This window comes from Martes martes, assembly GCF_963455335.1.
Source record: "Martes martes genome assembly, chromosome: 15".
Classification (NCBI taxonomy): domain Eukaryota; kingdom Metazoa; phylum Chordata; class Mammalia; order Carnivora; family Mustelidae; genus Martes; species Martes martes.
This window is the reverse complement of record NC_137903.1, coordinates 37,586,654-37,606,294: the sequence shown is the minus strand read 5'-3', so window position 1 is coordinate 37,606,294 and position 19,641 is coordinate 37,586,654. Positions and strand designations below refer to the sequence as shown.

The window sequence follows — 19,641 nt, the reverse complement described above, 5'->3', positions numbered from 1 at the left end:
CAAGCCAAAATACTCACCAGACACAAACGCTGCTCAAGTAGAATGTGCTTTGGGAGAAGAAGGTGAGGGTAAGAAAGTAAAGTCAGAAAAAAAAATCAGTACAATGTGGAGCTCAATGTTGGGTTTAATTCTGTGTGTGTGAGGGGGGGCATTTTAATAATCGGGTAATACATTTAAATGCATGTCTCCTAGGGATTGCTTTACAATGAAATAGTTTTATTTTCTGGTGGTCAATAAGGTGGCCAAAGGCTGACAACTAAAAACTCCTAGGCTAATCCCTAAAAAATAAAGACCCAGAATATTTAGTTAGTGTTGGCTGGGACCCCCAAAGTTACCTAAGTCTTAATTATGTGTAAATGGAAACAAAGACCCAGTCTACCGTTAATCAGATTTCCATTTAAACTGATGAATGGCAGGAAGAAAATCTGTTACAGTCAGCTCACTCACTGAGATCTGTCACCCTGTTCCTGTTCAGGGTTACGGACTTTTCCCTGAACTACCGCCCTTCCTTCCTCCAGCAAACACACTCCCTCCCTGACTCCAATGCCAGGTCAAGGAGTTGGGGGAAACCGTGCAGGATCCCTGAGCCAGAGCGGAGAGGCATAATGAAAGCAGTGTCTCAGGAAGGGGAGGCGGGCAGGCGCAGGCGACCACAGACACAGAAATAGGGTCTGAAGGAATGAATGTGCTTCTTACTAGATACCCAGAGCAGTGCTTAGAAGCAGTAAACTGCTCATGTTCTAGTAGAAAGCATCATGCTTGAATCTCAAACTACTCGGTAACGATTCAAACCACTTAACTTGCAAATCCATGTAGAACATGGTATCACATCTCATCCTACAACTTCTCTCTCTCTCTCTCTTTTTTTTAAAGATTATTTATTTATTTGACAGACAGAGATCACAAGTAGGCAGAGATGCAGGCAGAGAGAGAGGAAGGGAAGCAGGCTCCCCGCTGAGCAGAGAGCCCGACGCAGGCCTCGATCCCAGGAGACCCTGGGATCCTGACCCGAGCCGAGGGCAGAGGCTTTAACCCACTGAGCCACCCAGGCGCCCCAAATTCTCTTTTGAGTCTGCTTTCTAAATTCATAAAATACATATGAACAAAGAATTCGGGAATTTATGGTTCATCCACCAGTTTTATAAAGTCACTCTTGCGGGACCTGCAAATATCCTGGGGAGGGCTGGGGCCGAGCTAACAGAAAGGTTATTCCTGGCTGACTTCTGGAGTAAAGATTCCAGGCCACACCTGACTTTCTCAAAGGGGCTCCAGAGCTGGGTAAGATGGCAGCTTGGGAGCTGTGTGAGGGCCTCGTCTCTATATGTCTTCCTTTTCCTCCTTATGAACGAGTCTGTGATTTTTTTTTCCTTAATTAAGATCTTATTTATTCATTTGAGAGAGAGAGAGAGAAAGGGAAAGAGAGCAGAGGGAGGGGCAGAGGGAGAGAGAGAATCTCAAGCCAGCTCCGCATTGAGCATGGAGCCCAGTGCAGGGCTGGATCTTGGGACCCTGAGATCATGACCTGAGCTGAAACTAAGAGTTGGACACTCAACCAACTGAGCCACCCAGGCGTCCTCAATTTTTTTTTTTTTTTAAAGTCAGAAGTCAGTGCATCTGCAGGGAGATTTAAAGAACAGAAGGAGATACAGCCCCCAAATAGACTCAAACAACAGTAATAAAAGAGTGTTTTTAGGGAAACAGAACCTGTGGAGTCTTCCCCCACATTTGGGCAAATATCTTACCTCATTAGACCACTGGTTCCTGATTTTCATTATCAAATTATTTCATTATCAAATTATTATCAAATTATCAAATCAAAATAAGCTCTGCACAAGAAGTACTTGATGGATGCTCAATTATTTATTAGCTTGTTAAACAATTAATTTGAGTGTTTACTAAATGCCAGGCCCCATGCTGGGTCCTGGAGACACACAGTAGTACCAAAACCTGGTTCTGAGGGCCCAAGGAAAGGTCAGTGAATCAAAGGTATAGCTACAGCTATAGCTGCTGTGTGCAAGTCCTTAGTAAGTTCTTCATGATGCTTATATAACACTGGGCACGTGCAGCTTGGGGAGCAGCATCCTTGGACCATCTCAGCACGCTGTGCTTCAAGGATCCCATGTTACATACCTAGCACAACGTGCTGTCACCCCTCCTCTGGGTCCTTTTCCAGAACGAGGCCACATGCCACCACCCTCCATGCCCCCACTCCACACTCCCACCCCCTTTAGGCCTCCTGCTCCTGCTACCTGCCCCCATGACCTCACTCCCACCCCCTCCAGACCTCCTGCTCCTGCTGCCCCCAGGCCCCCATTCCCATCCCCTCCAGACCTCCTGCTCCTGCTGTCTCCCCATGCCCATCCCCTCCAGTCCTCTTGCTCCTGCCGTCCCCCCATGCCCCCACTTCCACCCCCTCCAGGCCTCCTGCTCCTGTGGGCCAGGTTTAGGAAAGGCCCTGAAACCCTCTCTGGGACTCACATGACTCTCTAGATTGTGTCTGTGCTCAGATAGCAGCTGCGTTTGCTCTAATCATCTCTACCCTCCGAGACCATCATGGTCCTTGATGCCAGTGACCAGTCTAACTTCATGAACTTTCCTTAAAAAGTTTAAACTCTGTGAATTTTTCATTACATAAGATGTTCCAAGAATTACTGTTTTGTGATCATTCACTCAACAAATATTCACTGAGTTCCAGCTATGCCGCAGGCACAGTTTACACCCAAAATACCAACCAACTGGCTAGATAACTTGTTTGTCCGTTTAAAAAAAAAAAAAAAGAGAGATGTATTTTTATGGAGTTAATTTGCTGAAAGGAATATAAAATAGGATAGCAATCAAAATTCTCCTAATAAACATTAAGTTATATAAATTCTTTTAAGTGACAGCTAGCCATCCACTAAAGTATGGAAATAGGGTGCAAACGATTGAGTCTTCCTGAAGAGATGTACCTGATCCTTTCACTTGGGTTTACTGTTGGTTGAATGTCTTACGTTTCTTTAAACTACGTTTTTAGCCAAAAGAAAAAGAGAAAATTTAAACCATTTCTTTTTTTTCCCTCTTCAGTCTCTAGTATCCACTAAAACAACTCTCACTGACATGGAAAGGAGGTGAAGAAAGAACATGTTTGCCGCATTCCAAAAAATTAATTAGTTTTATGAAAGAAAGAGGGCATTGTTTCCTGACATGTATTATGAAAGCAGAAGACGACCAAGGTCCAAATTCTGAAATGTGCATTTCACAGCCCCCTCTGAAATCCGTTCCTTTATCCACATTAGTCTCTAAGAGGAGTCTTACCATAAAACAGGCCTTCACCCCATCCACCTGCCAGACGGACTGACTTTGGCAAGCAAGCTTGGAACATTTTAGATTTTACAAATATTATCCTGTTTTAAAAGTTAATTTTGACTACTTTAAGGAATTTAAAAATAAACCTCAGTTTCAATGAACTCAAGATTCAATCTTACCAGACTTCTAAAATTAACCCCATAACCAGATGACATATTAACATTAGCACAGTGGCTCTGGGTCCCCCGGGCAGGGAGGCCCCCTTATTCTCCACAATCTTCTCCTCATCCAGATGGTGAGTCAGAGACCGTCTGCTACACTTGTTCTTCTGGGGTCTAGGGTCGGTGGGGACAAGTGTGAAAAGCAATACATCATGTGTTTATTTCAGCCAGGAGTCGGCCATAGCTTGATTTCTGAAACAAGGCTAATGGAGTGAAGAGCAGCAGCTAGGAGAAAGAGAAGAAACAGAAAGGAACACACCAGAAGAGAATGGTCACTCCCACCTTCGCAGAGACAGAAGGGAAGGCTGGGAGAAACGAATGCCTGCCCGAGACACGAAGACAGCAAGTGGCCTGGCCAGGACTCACGCGGGCATGTGTGTGCGAAGCCGTGTGCGCAACCCTCACCTGGCACGGGGAGCAGGGGAGAAAGAGCTGGAAGAGTGAAAGGCAAGTCGTAAAGTAGAGGCCGTGGTGCCTCCGAGGATGGCTGTGTCTCCCAGAAAAGCTCTGTCTGACACTGTATTGTAGACCTGCCATTGACAAATGAAATACGCAGATAGCTTTGCCTTCAGGTTCATCTAAATAACACGGCAGCGGCTTTTGTGGGTGTAACTGGGGCCGCTAGAGGGTACCAACCCACTATAATGTTTTATAGTTGGGAGGCTTTACTCCTTTAGATTTTTGAAGAAAAGGGATTTAATCTTTGGACATTTACCTATGATACAGTTAGCAAAACATAAGCAGTCAAACCCCAATTAACCAGAATCGTGTTGACAAAAAAAAAGGGTATCATTCACTGTCAAATACGGCTGTCACTCTACCTCGCTGGAGCTGGAGCTCCATTTGCTGCTGCAGAGGTCAGAAGGAACCTCAGTTGCTCCAAGAGAAAAGAGAGCCTTGCCCAGGGAAACACCCTAGCAGAATGCACATGTCCAGTATGGAAGCTCCTGGCACAGGTGAATGGCGCCGAGGAGACTTAGAACTGAATTCTGAAGTTCACTGGGCCCTGTGAGCAGCGCGCTTCTAAAGCATGCAGTGGGACCACCCCATCCTCCAACACGCCTGCCCAGCAGTCCCACCATCTGTAAGTAAAGGCTCATGATTATGTTGCTCTTAATAAGAGAGGAAAACAGGAGGGAAGAATTTATGCAACTATGATCTGGTTCTCCTTCTGAATTAATGTATGGACGAAGAGTGCCGCTGTTTCACTTCTGGACCTCGGGAACCACTGTGGACACCTACCTAGAGTCCACCCAGGCCCAGACCCAGCTCTCATCCCGTCCACACCACCCCCGCACCTCTGAAGGTGAGGACCACGCGGTCTGTACCTCTGCTTTCAGCACCTGACACCAGGTACGTAAGTACTCATTGACTACTTGCTGAGCAAGTGAAGCACTAACTTGGAATTTGTCCACTCATCACACCAGCATCTTAGAAAAGCCATTTGGTTTGAGTCGAGTGATTAGGGCAAATAACAGACACTGGGATCAGCATCAATGCCAGGTTCATGTCACAATGCTAGTGAAGTGTTCATTGTGATTTCTGTTTCAAATGTCCCAGCTAAAGAGAAATAACTCAATTGCCAGGGCTCAGGAAAGGGGAAAAGGGTAGATCATTGCAGAGCACGAGCATCACAGAAAGGCAGTTTGAGAAACAATGCTCAGAGCTGTCATCTGGCCCAGGGTGTTATGATATACTGTACACCAAGAAACCAGATTTCAGGAAGTAGATTCTCTTCTAACATAAAACAAGAATTATCACTTCCTACTTTTTTTAAGAAGAGCTGAAAGCAAGTAGTGTCCTAGGGGAGAGCAAACAGAACACCTCTGAGCAAGTGAGCCAGACGCTGGAAGAATCCAGAAGGACAACAGGAGAAGGTGACGCACGCTACAAATGGTATAGGGCACAATGTTTGGGGTGGGGACAAGGGTGTGCCCCGCTGTCAGCCCCTTTCATGGGCTTCTCCATGCCAAGCCTGCTGAGCAGCACAAGCTCTTGAGCCTCTGGCAGTGGGGCACACTCAGAGTGACCATCTGCCTGAGAGACTGCCTTCAGGGAAGTAGAAGTGCGCTTGCCGGGCACCCAGAACTCACATCATCCCTGCCATGATCACGAGTTTGGGACTTGCCAAGCATCATTCATGGCATCCTCTGCCTCAATTGGAAACACCTCAGAGCTTGCATTGGGAATCTGCTATTTCTAGATGCAGAATTCCTTGCTAATCCTGTCGTATAATACTATTACCCTTTCACCTTCAAATGGCAGTAAGAGGACCCCAAAACTCCAGAGGGCACTTTCCAGATCTCCAGAGGACCAAACTGGGCTCAGGATCCTCCAGCAGGGCCCGCTCTCATGCTGCCACATGTGTGTGCATGCACACACACACACACACACACACACACATTCCGGCACACACAACCCTCCACTCCCGCCATCCTGCTCACTCTACTCATCCTTACACACACTGTCAGTCTGCATGCGCTCCTCTCCTCCTCCCCAGGATGTCCATGCTCTGCCCCATCCCCTCCCATGCTCTGCCCCTGTCCTCTCCCATGCTCCATCCCCACTCTCCTCCCCTCTCCCTCTTCCATGCTATGTCCCCTCCCTCCCCCTCCCTCCATGCTCCTCCCCTGCTCCCCTCACCACCCCAACCTCCAAACCCTCTCCTGTCAGTCAGAAGGCCTCTCACCTCATCAACCCACAGGGCTCCTTCCCTCCTCTGATTGCCTAGAGTTATTTTTTTCTACTGCAAAGGAAACATCATTATTATGGTACTTATTTAATGTTTAAGTCCCCAGGTAATTCAGAAGGCCAGAGGGGTGTGTGCCTTGTCTTTTGGTAGGGAGACATTACTTCTTGCTTTCTGTATTCCTCAGTGTTCTCGGTTAGACCCAGTAATTAATGGTCAGACTGCGGGTATGAAGATGGGAATCTAGAAATGAAAAATTGGAAGCTTTAAAATGATATCTAGGTAAACTGCTTCATCTTTGGTGATAAATGGAATTAAAATAGGGTATTACCATGATTCTCACACTGACCTCCATTTTATCCATCAACAGATTGACAGATAAGGTTACAAAGCAAAAAAGCACACACAGGTGATTGATGTAATTGATCTTTTAGAGCAATGTGCTGGAACATAAAGAGCCAAGAAGGGATGAGACAGAACCTATGACTTTATAGATGGTAAGGAAGGATAAAATTACAGTTCCAACTTGACTGACCCTTTAAAACATTCTCTATGGCTTAGGTGTTTTATAAACAAATAAAACTAAAAACCCCAAAACAAACCCAAACACCAGTCAGGTGGGCCTATCTGTGGCACGGGCACAGAGACACGTCGTTGCGCAAACTGTTCCCGTTCCCATGGGTGACTAGCGTTCGCCTGCAGCCTGCGAGCCCCTTCTCGGCACCACGCCTCATGCTTTCGTGCCTGCGGCTGGCTTTTCTCTCTCCTTTCCCGCCACCTCACAGTCTCATCTTGTTCATAATTACATTTGCGATGCCCAGCACACACTCAGAAAATACTGTTGATTATATAAATAAGTAAATGTTGAAACTAATATAATCCTGTATGTCAATTATAGCTTATAAGGACACATCCTAAGTGAAGTATGTGATAGACACAACTGCGAAGAGACACTCCTGTACAGACATCTGTAGAAGATTCTATCTGTTACACGGAGTTGATCAAAAGGCTCAAATTCTTGAGAAACATTCGGGATAGGAAAAATTTCTCAAGGACTATTCCACTTTTTCCTCCAACTTTTCTTGATAGACAAATATGACATTTTTATCTGCTTTTTAATGCTATTCTATTTATTTTACTTTTTATTAAAGATTTTATTAATCTATTATTTGAGAGAGGGAGCAGGCGAGCAGAGGGAGAGAGAAAGAGCGTCTTAAACACTCCATACCCAGCATGAAGCCCGACGTGAGGTTCGATCTCATGACCTCTGACAAGATCATGACCTGAGCTGAAACCAAGAGTCACCCACTGAACTGACTGAGCCACCCCCATGCCGTCCTATTTAAAGCTGTATGAACACAGGACTCTCATCCCTTTAAGAATACGTGCAGAAACACTATGGTAAAGTCCTGCCTGTGTATTAAAAGAATGGGTTACCTGCCCATGGGTTTAATATTTTCTGAAGGTTTTTAAAGGTGGGATCAGCCTCAAAATATAGAGGTATCTGTCTCCCCTCACATCCTGCAACCATATAACTGATGATTCTAAAGTGTCAATATCAGTGACCATATAATTTTAAAGTCAAACACTTCCACAGTTTAATTCAAAGTAGAAGGAGCCTAGAGCTGGTCATGTAGCACAACGCTATCAGGACAAGCCATCGTAGAAACAGCTTTGGCCCATCCTTCCTGTAGTTCTGTGACTAAAAGACTCTCACCCCTGACTTGGAAAATGTATTTAGAAACTGCAAGAACACACTGCAGAGGACAGTCCCCTGAGACCCATTGTCATTCCCCATCTCCCTCTGTGTTCTTTTTAAAATGGTGAAACCAGATAATGTCAACAGCAATCCAAACCTGATAAAGGTGAAAAGGATCCATTCCTCAACCCCTTTCTGGATCTGATCCTTTTTTTAATGGAGCTATAATTGACATACAGGGTTATATTAGTTTCAACATAATTTGATCTTTGTATACGTTGTGAAATTAGCACCACAATAAATCTGTTACCACTCATAGTTACAAAAGCTTTTTCTTGCCATGAGAGCTTTTAAGATCTCCTTTATTAGCCACTTCCAAGCACACAGCCCCGTGTTCTTAGCTACACCATATGTAGTGAAGTCACACCATATGTACATGACTTCCCCAGGATATACTTCCCAACTGGAGGTCTGACTGACTCTGTAGGTGACAGTGAGCCTGTCCCAGGTACACAGTGCATTGTGACTCAGCAACAGAAAGGCAAACTACGTGGCAGTGAGTTTCCAACACTATGCTGAGTGGAAACCGTGGGACGCTGACGTGTACGCACTGTATGACTGCATTTGCACGAGCTTTCCAGGCAAAACCAGCATGCGGTAGCAGAGCTCAAAGTGGTGACCATGTGGGGTGAAGACAGCAGGAACGAGGAGGAGGCGGCCAGAGGGGACGTTCTCTTCACCCCAGAAAGAAATGCTCCAAGTGGGCCGAGGGTCATTGACCACAAGGGTCAATGCCGATGGAGTTGTGCGTGTCAGACTGGCGCATCTCCCTGGGTGTGAACTCTCCCCTCACTGGCAAAGGAGAGTGCTTTCCCAGCTCACTGAAAGTTCATTACCCACAAACATGAACTAATACGTGGTCTCTACAAAGCACTCAGTGTTTCAGAAAATACCAGCATCGCTCACCTGCAGTGCGTGTGGAAGAGACACAGAGCAGAAAGCACGCATTGGGCTAGGGCGGGCGCCAGACACGACACAGGTGTGCCCAGCACTTTTCCATCTACCAGATCCAAAAACACTTCATAAAATGTAGTTTTCGGGGACCCATGCTGCAGATCGACAGGGTCTCCCCTTGAGAGATGGTCTGATCTCAACATGGTCAACCAAAGCACATGATCAGAGCTGGTGGACACGCCGCTCGGAAGCATGCGGAAGCACCTGCTTCATTGCCATAAAGGTTGCTGACCATCAAGACTCCTGTTCAGGCAGCCTTGTCACAGATGTATCCCCCACGAGTAGTAACAACAGCTGCTGACAGTAAAAGCTTCATGGAACGTTGTAAGTCAAGGCCACCAGGACAACGAACTGACAGGCAGGCAGGCAGGCAGCACACGAGGGTCTATCATGGATGAGACAGGGACATATTATTTCACATGCATTCTGGTTTCCTCCCACTGACATCTGCGGGCTCCTCCTTTTGGGGAAATTGACGCAAGCAGGAGCATTTGTGCAGACTTGGTGGGGCACAAAGGTGAGCAGAACCTGTGCACACTTACCTGAAGCCGGCCACGTGCGGCTGCCCGGGCTGGTGTGGGAAACGGCCAGGCCATGCGTGGTGCAGGCAGAAGGACGGAGAGGGCTGCAGGCAGCACGCAGCCTGGTAGACGGGCGTATGGCCAGGGCACAGAGGCGCAGAATACTCGGAGTGTGGCTGCAGACAGCATGAGGCCAGAGCAGAAGGCGTGGCTGGGCCAGCCTCGGGCCGGCCCTCTGGGCAACTGCTCTGGCTGGCCAGGGGCCGATGGAATGGGCACGGGTGGCAGCATGGGGACGGCATGGCGGGCGCTCTTTGGTGGCTGTCCATGGGCAGAAAGGAGGACTTCACGGTGCCATTGACCTGCAGGCATCCGTTCGGACTCACTTTAGTTCTCAGGGCCTCTCTGGCAGCAAGCTGCTGGGTGGCGAGGTCCCCGTCACAGGGTGGGACGGCACTGAGGGTGGGAGCACTGGTTGTCACGCTGCCATTGCCCAGACCCACAAAATCACTGTTTCCATCGCTCACCGCCATGTTCTGACTTCTTGCCCCTAAGAGAGAAAATGATATAAAATCAGCCAGTGACAGGCAGACAGGCAAAGATGCAGACAAGACAGGGAAGATACTGGAAGGAGTCGAGAGCGCAGGGAAAGCAGCAGCCTCTGCAAGGGGCCCAGTGGCCCCATGCACCTGAAGAGCCACCGTCCCGCCCACGCCTCCCCACCCCTGCTTTCGGCCCTTCTCTCCCTGTCCTTGTCCTCAGTGTGAAGTACGGGGTAAGACTTAGCGCATTTTAGGGGAGGACAGGCAAAGAGAGCACCAACATCACCCTACGACTCTTCACCCAGGCGTGGGGTGTTAGGACACAGGAGTAATGGACAAAATGAAGGGCCACCATGAGGGCGGTGAGTTGTGTAGTTTAAAATAATTTGGATATTTTTTTTCCCTACAGATCTTTATTTATTTATTTGACAGAGAGAGACACAGCGAGAGAGGGAACACAAGCAGGGGGAGTTTGGACAGGGAGAAGCACGGCTCCATCCTAGGACCTCAGCTGAAGGCAGATGCTTAACCAATTGAGCCACCCAGGCACCCCTATTTTGAATAGTCTTTTTTTCTTTTAAAGATTTTATTTATTTATTTGACAGACAGAGATCACAAGCAGGCAGAGAGGCAGGCAGAGAGAGAGAGAGGGAAGCAGGCTCCCCGCTGAGCAGAGAGCCCGACACGGGGCTTGATCCCAGGACCCTGGGACCGTGACCTGAGCTGAAGGCAGAGGCTTTAACCCACTGAGCCACCCAGGTGCCCGTAATTTGAATAATCTTAAGAATGTCTTGTGTCTTGGGAAAATCTCAAGAAAATATGATCTTTCCCCTAAGTCTCTCAGGTCCTAGAATAAGAAGAAACAAAAGAAAATAAAAAGCAATCAGCTAAGCCAAGCTATCAGACCCAAGTTTTCTCTCAACTGATGACTAGAATGCTTAAAAAATGAACAAGCATGCCATGTAAGCTGCCAAGAACTTATTACGTTGTCCTCTATGTTATGTAGCATTGTTTGCACATGAGAAAAAGAATAGTATGAGTGGGATTTGCTTGAAATGAGGTTTTCGTTCTTAACTTTTTTTTTCCTTTTCCAGAAGGTCCAGGGCTTCAATGTAAAGGAACATTAACAGTCGAATTACCAGTAGCATGTTTCTGTCCGTCAACAAACAAAAGCAAAAACACACAACCTCCTCCCTCCCCTCTCACCCACCTAGCCTCTGACCACGTGCACAAAATGGAATCTGCAGTAAGAGCAACGGGTCCCCCCACTGCCTGCGGCCTATTTATCCCACACATGAATTCAAGCCAAGAAGAAAAACGCCGTGTGGCTCTCTAAACCTTTGGGCAGGGCACTCCTTGAAGCAGGTAGAACAGCCTCCAGAATAGTCCCTCCCTGGTCTCTCCCCACCTCCTGCGGACACGCAGGCACCAGAAGAAATCACCAGGGCTCAGTCTGAGCACATAGTCATCGGACCTGGCAAACCTGCCTACCCCCTGCCCCAGGAAGGTCCCCGTGTGCACTGTCACCCACTCCATGCCCCCACAGCAGTGGACTGGCTGAGCAGAGCACGTCACAGCAGTGCATGTCCAATCTGATACTGGTGCCCAGAAGATGTTGGCCACAACTCCAGCATCATTACCGTATTTCCCTCCTGGACAGAAAAAGATTCCTCAAACACATGCACAAATTCAGCATCATAAGAAATGGAAGAATTATATGGATGTCAAAAAATTTCTTTGTAAATTATTTTAGTGGAAAAACAAAGACTCTATAAACCTCAGAATATACGTAAAACCCTGGATGCTGACTTTCCTCCTCCCTTGTTAACACTTCTGAAAGTGGTCACAGGTCCCACCCTCCTTTGCAGGGTCCGTGGGGAGGGGTCATAGTGAAGGGAGTTTCCCTCTCTGGGCTAAGCACCTGGCATAGGGCTCTGATAGGTCTGCGTGTCACCGGCTCAGGGAGGGGCTGCAGGCGGGCCTCCCCTCACCTTCTCAGTTTGCAGGCAAGGCAAGAACTCACCCTGAGGCCTCTCAGGAGGGATCTGTTACTCAGCTTCCTCTCCCCAAAGAATGTATCCTCCCTTTTGCTAACAACAAAAAAAGCTGCATACAAATGTCTGAGAACAATAAGACAGGAATCATGGGGCCTCTAAAGAGGCACTAGACTTTTTCCAAAGCCAAGTGAAATACAAGATGCTTTGTACTCTAAAGTGCAAGGCAGCCCAGAATGTGTAAACACAGGACATAAATGTCATCACATCCCAGAACCACTTGACACACTGGCATCATGGGCTCCGCTCCCCGCACCAGGGGCCCATATCTCTCCAGAACTCAGCCCGGCTGCCCCAGCTTGTGGGGTTCATGGGCCAACGGGGAACCAACTCCGCTGACCTCACCACACAGAGGACCGAAGGGGGAACGTTTTCTCTGATTTGCTGGTCTGTCTTTACCATCAGGATCATTAATATCCCCTCAGATAAATGATTTTGTCCATCAGTCCTAGCAATGCTAACCACAGCTGTCGCGGAAGTTATGCTGGTGCCAAGTGTCACCCAACCACCCAAATCCTCAAAGTTTTAACAAGAAAGCAGGTGTTAGTGTCCCAGCCTCTAGCAGCCTTCCCAGTGCCACTTATGTCCCTGCAGACTCTCCAGTTTCCTCTGCGTCCCCATCTTCCAACTGGACACTTCTCCCAGGAAAGAGAGTTTTTGGTAACCAGAATCCCACGATCATTCTTAGTTTTACTGCAAACGCATCGTTAGGTGATTATATAAGAGCTACACAGACTTGTGCAGGCTGGCCAAGGGGCCTAATCACCAGTTCTAACATTTCCCCCACCACTGGTAAAATGCACTCCAAGTGCCAAATCATGACTTACAAATGGATTTTTGGAACATAACCTGCTCCTTAAATTGGACACTTCTTTCGATGGAGTAGGCACTAGTAGAGAGTAAACAACCACTTGAACTCTGACTGGCTTTTATTTGAAATAAGTCACACGAGCTTCCTATGATTCAGGTTCTTCAATCTTAAAATAGGAACAATCAAACTGACTTTATAAATAAGTTGTGAATTAGAAGCAAAAAATAATTAAAAACAAAAACAGAAAAAAAATTATTCTAAGAAATGTCTGTGGATTAAGTTCAGTGGGTGCATTTGGCCTGGAAAATAGCAAAGTTTCGATCCAAAGTCAAGAAGGGATCCTACGGCCTTACAGACAAAGATCTTATTTCTTTAGAAAAAGATCTGGTCTGAGCCTAAGACAGAGCTGAGAGGAAAGCAGATGAGACAGAGGAAGAGTTCACTTAATAAAAAGGAACTGTTCTGACAGATGTAATGCCACATGATTATGTCTGCAGTGAGGTTTAAAGAAAGTTCTGGATCAAATGCCCTCAACTGCAAATCACCCATTTTCCCTGGGGCCATCACACATGGAGGAGGCCAAAAGAAAGCTGTTCTGAGTTGCTACTGGCTTGAGGTGTGACAGGGCCCCACGGCCAGAAATATCAGTGTATTTCCCTGTTGTTAGTGAACACAATGCGCCAGTATCAATACACTCAAAACCACTAATCCCACACCCCTTATCTCACCTCTTCTACCAGCATTCTTGTAACGAGTGCTTTGGCAGTTCAGGGGCCACAAGGCCTTTGGTCAAGGGCCATCTGCTGATTACATTTTAAAATTTAATTTCTTTTTTCTTTGAGCCGCAGTTCTTCCCATGTACTAATGAGAATAAGAGTCAATGTCCATCTCATAGGACCACCATTAAGGGTTTAGAAGAGGAAGGAAAGCTTCCAGGCTCATTTACAAGGCCAGCCTTACCCTGATAGTAAAACCACACAAGGACACTGCAAGGAAGAGAACTACAGGCCAATATCCCTGATGAACAGAGAGGCAAAAACCCCCAAGGAAATATTAGCAAACTGGGTTCAAGAATACGTTAAAAGGATTATACATCGTGATCAAACAGGATTCATTCCAGGGATACAAGGATGGTTCCACATTCATAAATCATTCAATGTGACACATCACATTAACAGAATGACACAGAAGAATCATACAGTCATCTCAATAGTTGTAGAAAAAGCTTCTGACAAAATTCAACATACATTTGTGATAAGTAGTCTCAACAAAGTGGGTATAGATGAACAGACCTCAATGTAGTAAAGAGCACATATGACAAACCCTCAGCTAACATCATCCGTAATGGTGAAAATCTGAAAGCTTCTCCTTTACCATCAGGAACAAAAGAAGGATGTCTACTCTTGACACCTTTATTTAATACAGTATCGGAAGTCCTAGCCAGAGCAATTAGGCAAGAAAAAGAAATAAAAGGTCTCCAAGTCAGAAGAGAAGAAGTAAAACTGTCACTCCTTGCAGACGGTATGATATTATGCATAGAACCCCCTGAAGACTCCACCACAAAACTGTGAGACTAAGTGAATTCAGTGAAGTTGCAGGATATGAAATCAATATATAAAATCATAAAGGCCATGCATTTATGATGGAAGAATTATAATTGCCTGGTTGAGTGTTAAGAATATAAAGAGATAAAGAATAATGCCTCCTAGCTTTAAAGCCAAAATTATGCTTAAAACAGCAGCTGAGGGGTGCCAGGGTGCTGCAGTTGGTGAAGCATCTGACTTTGGCTCAGGTCATGATCCCAGGGTCCTGGGATCAAGCCCCATGCCCGGCTCCCTGTTCCACAGGACACCTGCTTCTCCCTCTCACTCTGCCTGCTGCTCTGCCTACTTGTGCTCTGTCAAATAAATAAATAAAATCTTAAAAAAAAAAAAAAATATGGGGCACCTGGGTGGCTCAGTCGGTTAGGTATCTGCCTTCGGCTCAGGTCATCATCCCAGAGTCCCAGGATCAAGCCCCACATTAAGCTCCCTACATAGCAGTAAGCCTGCTTCTCCATCTCCTCTACCCACCCCTCTCCCTGCCTTGTGTTCTCTCTTTCTAATAAATAAATAAAATCTTTAAAAAAAAAAACAAAAACCCAGCAGCTGAGACATCTGTTGCTTAGAAGAAACAGTGTGGGTGGATCTGAGTCTGAAAGCTGACTCTACTACTTTCCACCTTTGAGAACATGAGTCAAATGATTTACACTCTTACAGTCTCTACTCTTGGCTCTTCTGAGAGTTAAATTTCAAATGCAAATTAGCATAATCATCTAAGAGAGCAACATGGCACTCCAAAATAAGAATTTTAAATATCCCCCTCTTTTGACCACAGTACTACTAGTAATTTAGATTTTGGATATACTTCAACAATGTGTAAAGATAAATGTACAGATAGGGATGTTACAGACTGCACCACTGTCTGTACCAGTGAAAACTGGAAACAATCTAAAATATCAGCAATGGCAGACTTAAATTCTGTTGTATCTGTACACTGGGTACTCTGCACCAAAAAAAAAAAAAAAAAAAAAAAAAAAAGAGAGAAAAAAAAGAATGCATTATATCAGGCTATATTACTATGGAAAGAAGTCCAAAGTCCATCTTCATGTGTAAATAAAACCTAGCTACAGAACAGCCTGCAGGGTATGAATCCAATCCACTGAAAAAGGAGAGAGATACTTATGTATGGTTAGGATACACAGATAGTTTCCAGAAGGACATAAAAATGCTAGCACTGGTTCCTGCTGCAGAGCTGCACTGGGAATTTTTGGAAGGGTAGAGAAGACTTTCACATTTCCTTTTCTGTAGTACCTACTACTTTGGCTATAACTGTATCTTCTTTATAGTAATAAAATATTAATAAAACAACATAGAAAGTCTCTAGCACAGAGACTAGCATTGCACAAAAGGTAATTATCATTAAAATGTAAAAACAGAAACAATTTGTCTTTTACCTTACAGGATGACTAAACATCTATTCAGTGGGCGCCTTTTACATTATCAGTGGGCGTTTTACATTGCTTATCTTCCAAAATGTATCTGCTGTGTTACAGTAATACCCATACAATATACTGAGTAACTGGATGAAGCAGGAAATGAACAGGAAGTTGAGGGGCAAGAATGGATGATACAACGTATTCAGGACAGGTTCCCATGTCAGGTTTCTGGAAACACACATGATGATCCACTGGACCAAAGGTATCTACGAACCAAGAAAGAGAACCATGACCAGTGCCACAGGTGGCTGGCAGATACCGCAGACCCTACAGAGACCCCTTCGCTCGTGTTTCAACGTAGAGAGAAATGTCATCGGAGCTCTCGTGATTACAGGGATCACATGATCACCTCCTTCTCTGGTTTGGGACCCAGAAAACTTACAATTTAGCTGTAGAATATATAATTACATGTAATATACATAATTAGTATAATTAAATATAATAATATAGTAATACATACTTTTATAATATAAGGAAATTACATTTAAAAGACAGAAAGTAGGGATGCCTGAGTGGCTCAGTCGGTTAAGCATCTGCCTTCAGCTCAGGTCATGATCCCAGGGTCCTAGGATCCAGTCCTGCGTTGGGCTCCCTGCTGAGCAGGGAGTCTGCTTCTCCTTCTGCCCCTTCCTCCCCTACTCCCGCTCTCTCTCTGTCTCTGACAAGTAAATAAATAAAATCTTTGTAGTATATATATGTATATTTTTTTAAATGAATAAAAATAAAAATAGTGTCTTATTGAATATATTATTGTATAACCACAGTAGGACCTGTTGGAGTTATGAAAATTTTATCCATCAACATACTGTATTCATCAACATATTCTATAAAAAATAAGTTACAGGCCACAGGGTCACAAAGGCCATCAAGCTATTTCAGTGGCTGGCAGAGCACAGAGACCTCTAATGCATTGCGATGAAAACCTCATCACAGCTACCTGAAATTGGATGTCAGGACTATGAGCATGGTCAGAAGACTGCCAAGTTGAAATCTAAATGCCATGATGAAAAGAATACACAGACCTGTTCCAATCACCACGGTGACCTCCAGCAAAGCCAGCATGACCTTTAACAAAGGAGGGGCTCACCAGCTGGAGAAGCACCCTCCCCACTCCCATTGATGGCTCCAGCATTCCACTAGCAGGACCCCACTTGACTCAACCCCTAGACAAGCAGGCGGGGCAGCCATCACCAGTCCATTTTGCTGAAGAGAACTGAAGATGCGGAGTCTCTAGTGGTTGACCAGGAAGCCTGAGGCCCAGGATTGCCAGGCCTTCTGCTAAAGGACTCTCTATAAGTTCGATCACACATTCTAGTACAACCCTCACCTTTGGCAGATCCGTATCACCAAACCTAACAGCTGGCAGCAAGACGGGTTCCCTAGCATGGTTCCAAGCTCTAGCCAGTTACCTTTCCCAGAAGCATGATGCTCCCCACAACACAGCTTCACCGAGTAAAACACAGAACACTATCCCACCGTTTCGCAAACTCAAGGATCACCTGGGGCTGTTGCTACAATGCAGACCTGGCTCCAGTCTGCCTGAGCAGGTCAGCAGGGCTCCAGCAAGATGCCCACACCGCGAGTCCTTGGAACACACCTTGTCCACCAAGGCAAACCACAGACCTGCAGCAGGCCTCAGTTACGGCAAAAGATGCACAATTCCAGCAGCACGGGTCAGGCAGGGAAAGGACAGGAGTGCTGGAAACAAAGGCCTGCTCTTCCGATGAAGTAACACATTTTAAGAGGTTCTAGCTGGTAACTAAGTTTAAGTACAGTTTACTCAAGTGCTACAGGCACAGATTTCAATCATTCTGGTACAACACACAAATAGGGATCAAAGCACTGCACCCAGTTCACGGGTGAGACAATCTTCTTCCCTCAGGTGGTACCAGATATCAGGGTATGGATGTATAAAGACACACCAGGTATAAAGGCATTCGGCCACCTGTATCCATTATTTATCAAATATATTTGAAAATGAAATCGTTCCTCTAAAATGGCTGGATGCTCGTCCTGAACGATGGCCTCATTTCTGATCACTGCCAGCAGGTTGGCCTGTTAATACTGGTGCTGTGGCCAGAAGGTTAAGTAGCTTTTCCAGGTGCAGCGAGGACGTCCTGTGGGCTCTTCTGCAGTGGGGCTGTTAAGCTGGTCTGTAGAAGGCCGTGTCTCCAGGGACTTTTTTTACCCTTAAAGGGCTACTAAAACTGTTTTTTTAATCATCTCAGTGAGTCAAGTGCTTTCCTTATAATACCTCTTTGTAGATATTACTAAACCCACTACAGAGAGAGAACCTGAAGGTTCAAAGTATTGAAGTGGAACTAATCTAAATCACACCATTGGGATTCCATCTCAGACCAGCCTGCCAAGACTCTCCTGCCACCTCAAGATGCCCCCAGGAAAGGGCCCGGCTCCTGGAGCTTTGATGGGACCCCTGGAGGCAACAGATACAAAACTCAGTCTGAAGCCTCACATGAAAAATAGCCTCTGAATTCAGTATTTCCTAAGACAGTTTCAGAAGGTACAATTCAGCATCCAAGAGCATCAGAGACAGATTTCACTGAATTATGAATCACGTCATGCAAACCTGAAAGGCAAGGCAAGGGGCTGAACTTTGTTGTCATGCACAATTTCAAAACATAACTGTGACCTGAGAACCAAATCTGTATCTTTACTCAGACACTCAGGCTTGTGAAGGAACTGAAAAGACCGGTCATACATGAGGAAACAGAATCTTCTCCCCTTCTGAGACAAGTTACATTTTCTTAGTTTTGTTTGAGTTCAGGAACTTCCTACCACAAAGCTCTCCTTCCACAAGAACACTTAGCAGTTATCTTCACCGACGAGGATTTCATATGTTACAAAGAACTATACAGAAATGTTATTGTCTGAATGGTAGTGAGAGTTAATGAGTGCTGCTGTCATTCCCCTATCCTCAGAAACGGCACTAAAGCAGAAGTCGTCTTCCCTGAGAGACAGGGGTGCACACTGGAGCACCTATCCTCTGAGCACATGCTCCCTGAGAGCCCAACTGATCCTGGATATCTGAATCACAGATCACTATTAGAATGAAAACATAACTATGTTCTATTCAATGTACATTATCAAGAACGTAGTTTCCATTTACGATAATAAACACCACCTTTGAAAATGAAATCTATTATTTTTATATAACCTCTTTTAATATAACAGTTGATACTGATAAAGACACCATAAACCGTAAAAAATGTTTCATCGTTACAACAACTGTTCATGGTATTTACAAACAGCTTCATGATATGGGAAAAAATTGTCTGATAAATTTTTGCTCCCAGATTTACAACCAAAAAATATAAAAGTTAAATATCCTTAGGCAGATCTTACAGTGTCACTGCAAGTCTGAAAACCCGGAGTCTGGGAAGCAGTCTTATCACCAGTTGAGAATCCAGTCGTCTGAGCAGAGACCCACGCAGGCAGGTGTCAGGTCTTTCTCGGCTGCAGAAATGCCAATCTCCGTTTTCTTGTGTGTTTTATGTCCAATGCGCCTTTGACAACAGGTCTTCCTGGGAAGAGAAATGTAAAATAAAGCTTATCTTTTACATGGGATAATGACAGCCAAGAATATCTTCTTGATGAACACTTGTCTCCTGAAATTCCTATTTCAGAAGGACCGTCGCTGCATTGCGGTGATGAGGACAGTTTTCAGAGTTCCCTTTTCCAAGTTCATCCACAGAAATTATCAGTCTGCACGGCAGGCACAACGTCTCCATACATCTGTGGCCTTCAAAA

General features: G+C 45.5%; 1 protein-coding gene across 1 annotated transcript in view; it reads right to left on the bottom strand.

Annotated features, from left to right (window-relative positions):
• The window catches only part of DISP1 (dispatched RND transporter family member 1), a 53,688-nt gene extending 34,297 nt beyond the window's left edge, over positions 1-19,391 (bottom strand). The window contains exons 1-2 of the mRNA XM_080823871.1: positions 19,237-19,391; positions 9,451-9,979 (exon numbers count right to left, since the gene is read on the bottom strand). Of these exons, the coding sequence (XP_080679997.1) occupies positions 9,451-9,962 (512 nt within the window). The 5' untranslated portion in view covers positions 9,963-9,979; positions 19,237-19,391. The remainder of the gene's footprint in view (positions 1-9,450; positions 9,980-19,236) is intronic.
• Between the last annotated feature and the right edge of the window lie 250 nt (positions 19,392-19,641).